The 5,000-nt window shown below is 34.8% G+C and overlaps 1 protein-coding gene across 1 annotated transcript; it reads left to right on the forward strand.

Moving 5' to 3' along the window:
- Window positions 1-662: 662 nt before the first annotated feature.
- On the forward strand, window positions 663-4,153 carry LOC107017985 (probable xyloglucan glycosyltransferase 12). The gene is made up of 5 exons (XM_015218304.2): window positions 663-1,762; window positions 1,871-2,179; window positions 2,277-2,567; window positions 2,663-2,776; window positions 2,884-4,153. Exons 1-5 carry the CDS (start codon window positions 971-973, stop codon window positions 3,604-3,606), a joined length of 2,229 nt encoding a protein of 742 aa, XP_015073790.1. The 5' UTR covers window positions 663-970; the 3' UTR covers window positions 3,607-4,153.
- The last annotated feature ends 847 nt before the right edge of the window (window positions 4,154-5,000 follow it).

Below are 5,000 nucleotides of genomic sequence, written 5' to 3' on the forward strand. Positions count from 1 at the left end.
TATCCTCCTCCTCTCCTATATTATTCTCGTTATGATTCTATTTCATGCGTATTAATGAAAGACAAATCTTAAATTTTAATTTATTATTTCGTGGAATTTACATGGTGAAAAATTTCATCAGAGGAGGAGCCAAAATTTGAAGGTTCATTAGATTTTTTATCATTTGAATCTCTATCTCTGTTTATCTATAAATATATACACATATTAAATTATTGTTATTATTATCTACTATTTCATTCTTCTTTCTTAATTTCATTATTATAAAACACCATTAAGGAGTAGTAGGTGAAAAACACAAGTCCACGAAATTTCATGTCCTATTTGATTTTTGGGTAATTTTTTATTTTTTTTAAAATGTTCTTGGTCATGTGAAAGGGTGAAAAAAAAGGAGCAATTAAACCACTCTGGTAATTTATTTATTTTATATATACATAAAAAAGAGTGGTGGTATTGATAGAAAAAAGAACAACGTGCTGTCAAATTTTCCTTTTGAGATTATTTGATTTTACAAAAATCAAAGACGTGTTGAGCTGTTACCATAACAAAAATTGTGAAAAGGTTTTTTTTTTTTTTTTTTGCAAGCTGTAATCGAAGGGGCTGTTTGTACTGCTTTCTTCAACTAAAATCATATCATTATATTATAGCTCTTTTTTTACACTCTTATTATATGGTCCTCTCTCTCTCTCTCTCCATTTAATATACTGTTTTGCAAATTTTCATATTCCCTTTATAAACCTCTGTGTGTGTGTGAGTGAGTGTGTGATTTCTGTGTCTCTCTCTGTGTCTGCTGTCTCTTCTTATCTCTTCTCTTTCTGGACTCTGAAATGAGTTCAAGAATTCAAAAATCCAACACCCTTTAGTTTCTTTTCATCTGGGTTTGCTAGCATTGTGTTGATTTGAGCTGAAAAACAGATAAAGATTCAATCTTTACATCTTTAAAGTGATTTTGCCATCTGGGTCTGTTTCAAGAATGGCACCTTCATTTACCTGGTGGGGTAAAGAAACTCATAGGGGTACACCAGTAGTGGTAAAAATGGAGAATCCAAACAATTGGTCAATGGTTGAGCTTGAAGGACCATCAGAAGATGATTTCTTGTTACCAAACGATGATGTTTCTTCAATGTCTCCTTATAAACGTGAAAAGGTTCGAAACAAGAATGCTAAACAGCTTACATGGGTTCTTCTTCTTAAGGCTCATAAAGCTGCTGGTTGTTTAACTTCTATAGCATCAGCATTGTTCAGCTTAGCCTCCGTCGTGCGCCGCCGTGTCGCTGCCGGTCGGACTGATTCTACAGACAACAGTTCCACTGAGAATCCGGCTGTCAAGAACCGGTTCTATACTTGCATAAAGATCTTTCTTTGGTTGTCGGTAATCTTGTTAGGGTTTGAAATAACAGCTTATTTCAAAGGCTGGTACTTTAGTGCACCAGATCTTCAATTACAGTATTTGTACTCATTGGATTTTCACAAATTTGCTAATCCATTAGCTGTACAAAGTGTTTTTGATTGGTTTTACTCAAAATGGGTGTTGATTAGGGTGGAGTATCTTGCTCCTCCTCTTCAATTTTTAGCTAATGCTTGCATTGTGCTTTTTCTTATCCAAAGTGTGGATAGATTAGTACTATGTTTAGGGTGTTTTTGGGTTAAAATGAAAAAGATTAAGCCAATAGCAAAACAAGGTGCAATGGATCTGGAGTCTGGTGATGGTAGTGGTTATTACCCTATGGTACTAGTTCAGATCCCTATGTGTAATGAAAAAGAGGTAAACTATAGTAAATTTTCTTTTTTGTCTTTCCAAGATTTTGTGTTTAATTGTTTATCAAGAACTCATTTTTATATTGTCGGTGGGAATTGTTGTTATTATTATCAGGTTTATCAGCAATCCATTGGTGCTGTGTGTTGTTTGGAGTGGCCTAAATCAAGATTGTTGATTCAAGTTCTTGATGATTCAGATGATCCAGTTACTCAGACATTGATCAATGAAGAGGTTCTTAAGTGGCAGAAGGAAGGTGCCAATATCATATACAGGCATAGAGTGATCAGAGAGGGTTATAAAGCTGGAAATCTTAAGTCAGCTATGAATTGCAGCTATGTCAAAGACTATGAATTTGTTACCATTTTCGATGCTGATTTCCAGCCTATGCCTGATTTTCTTAAAAGAACTGTCCCTTATTTCAAGGTATATTCGATTACCTTCATATGTGATGTAATTTGTGTTATATGCTATCACTTTAGTGTAGAATGTAGTGCTTATGATGTGAGTGGTTTGTTTGTAGGATAATGATGACATAGGATTGGTTCAAGCAAGATGGTCTTTTGTGAACAAGGATGAAAATCTACTTACAAGATTGCAGCACATTAATTTGGCTTTTCATTTTGAAGTGGAGCAGCAGGTGAATGGTATTTTTCTGAATTTCTTTGGCTTTAATGGGACTGCTGGAGTATGGAGGATTAAGGCATTAGAAGAATCTGGTGGTTGGTTGGAGCGGACGACCGTTGAAGATATGGACATTGCAGTCAGGGCTCATCTACATGGGTGGAAATTTATCTTTCTCAATGATGTAGAGGTAAATTTCATTGCAAAAGCTTCGTTTTCGAGTATAGCTTTATTGGAAGTAGTTGGTTTGTTTTGAGCCTAAAGAAGAATTTGTTGATACTTTAGTGTCAGTGTGAGTTACCGGAATCATATGAAGCATATAGGAAGCAACAACATAGATGGCATTCGGGGCCAATGCAGTTGTTTCGTCTCTGTTTACCTGCCATTATTAAATCAAAGGTATTGTGGAATGCATCCATTCAAGTGATTTTCGATTCTATTTGTTAAGTTTTAGCATATTTGGATGTTGTGCCTAACAATAATGCTTGCAATATGGTTGGATGCAGATAAGCATATGGAAGAAGGGCAATTTGATATTTCTTTTCTTCCTTTTGAGGAAGTTGGTATTGCCATTTTATTCATTCACTCTGTTTTGCATAATCCTCCCAATGACAATGTTCATTCCTGAGGCGACGCTCCCATCATGGGTCGTCTCTTACGTCCCTGCCACCATGTCATTTCTGAATATACTTCCGGCACCTAAATCTTTCCCATTCATCGTGCCATACCTTCTATTCGAGAACACCATGTCCGTTACCAAGTTTAATGCCATGGTCTCTGGCCTCTTCCAACTAGGAAGTGCATACGAATGGGTAGTCACCAAGAAATCAGGACGTTCCTCTGAGGGTGATCTTGCTTCGTTAGCTGAGGAAAAACCAAAACACCAGCGAGTTGCTTCAGAAGAATGGACAGCGACCAAGAAATCAGGACGTTCCTCTGAGGGCGATCTTACTTTGTTGGTCGATGGGAAACCAAAACACCAACGAGGTGTTTCTGTGCCTGATTTGGAGGAACTAAGAGAGGAAATTAAAGAGAAGGAGAAAAAGGCGTCAAGGAAGAAGAAGCACAACAGAATATACACAAAAGAATTGGCTTTAGCTTTCTTGCTGTTGACAGCTTCAGTAAGGAGCCTACTATCAGCTCAAGGAATCCACTTTTACTTCTTGCTGTTTCAAGGTATATCATTCCTGCTCGTTGGCCTAGACTTGATCGGTGAACAGGTCGATTAAATCTTTCATAGCTTAGGGATAAATATTAGTTGGAAAGAACTAGATGCTGAACCTGACCTTTGGTACATTCCTGTAAATGAGAAGAGTAAGCAATGGGGGAAAATTGTGGAGACTTTATCGCCTCTCCGCAAACCGTTGGAAACCCTTGAAAGATGATGAAGCAAAGTTACATTAGAGCAGATGGTTGAGCAAATGCAGCATCTATGAATAGAGAAAGCCATTAAGAAATGGTGAATAGTGTTCATTTTAAGCAAAACCCCCCTCCCACTGTGTCATGTAATTTCTTTATCTTCTGAATTCTTTTTTTCTTCTTCTTCTTTCTTTTGGCTATATTCTTTTGTAAGAAGAATTTGTCTTTGAAACATTAAACAAGGAATTTAGTGGAAGTTGAATAGAGTATAGCAAGCATGCAGCTTTTCTTCACACACATAAATCTCCCTTTGGTTCATTTCTTGTTTGGAGAATCTCTCAGGAGTAATATTGTACATTTTTTCATAACTAGGAGTATTATAATGTCTTTTGAACTGCATATTGTTCCTCCAAAGTACATGTTGTGTCCAAGTTTTTTGACATTACACAATCTGAACTTCTTTGTTCCTGCAAATGTATGGGCAAGTGACATGTGCTATTAAATAGCTAATATTAGTATTTTGGTTTGTGTTGTTTGAAAGTAAGCTTTTAAAGTTGTTGCACTGGTAAGATCTTTATTTTGAACTGTAGTTTGAAAGGGAGTTTTTGCGTTATTGCTCCGTGATCAAGAGGTTATAGATTAATATAATCTTTTATATAAAAGTTGTGAAATGTAATCTTTTGTATAAATACGAGGTAAATCTACGTACAATAGATCCTTGTGATTCAAGAGGTTATAGATTCAAAAGTTAATGAAATGTAATCTTTTGTAGAAATAAAAGGTAATTCTACATAGAATAGATCCTTGTGATTCAAGTTTGAAGTGTGCAAACAAATTCAAACAAATATTGTTTGAAGTGTGCAAACAAACATTTTATCTGTTTTTCGAAAGTTAATTTGACTAAATTTCAGAGTTAGATTATATTAATTTGATATTTTAAATTAAAAATTTAGATTTTAAACAACTATACGAAAAATATTATAATTATAATATTTTGCATATCAATATAATAAAAAAATATGTCGTATAAAGTCACTTAAAATTTAATTATGACAATTAAAATCAGATGAAGGAGTAAATAATTTTATTTGATTTCCAATAATACCCTTAATAGAGATAAATTTAAGAAGGAATGAGAGGGTCTAGAATGCATTTGTCTCTTTCGTTACCAATATATCTTTCGTCGGAGTTAGAAAAACACCGACAAAGAGTAAATTTAATACAGTCAACTCTGCATTCTCATTAACTTTTTTTTTTTTCTGTC

Source organism: Solanum pennellii, chromosome 4 (assembly GCF_001406875.1).
Source record: "Solanum pennellii chromosome 4, SPENNV200".
NCBI lineage: Eukaryota > Viridiplantae > Streptophyta > Magnoliopsida > Solanales > Solanaceae > Solanum > Solanum pennellii.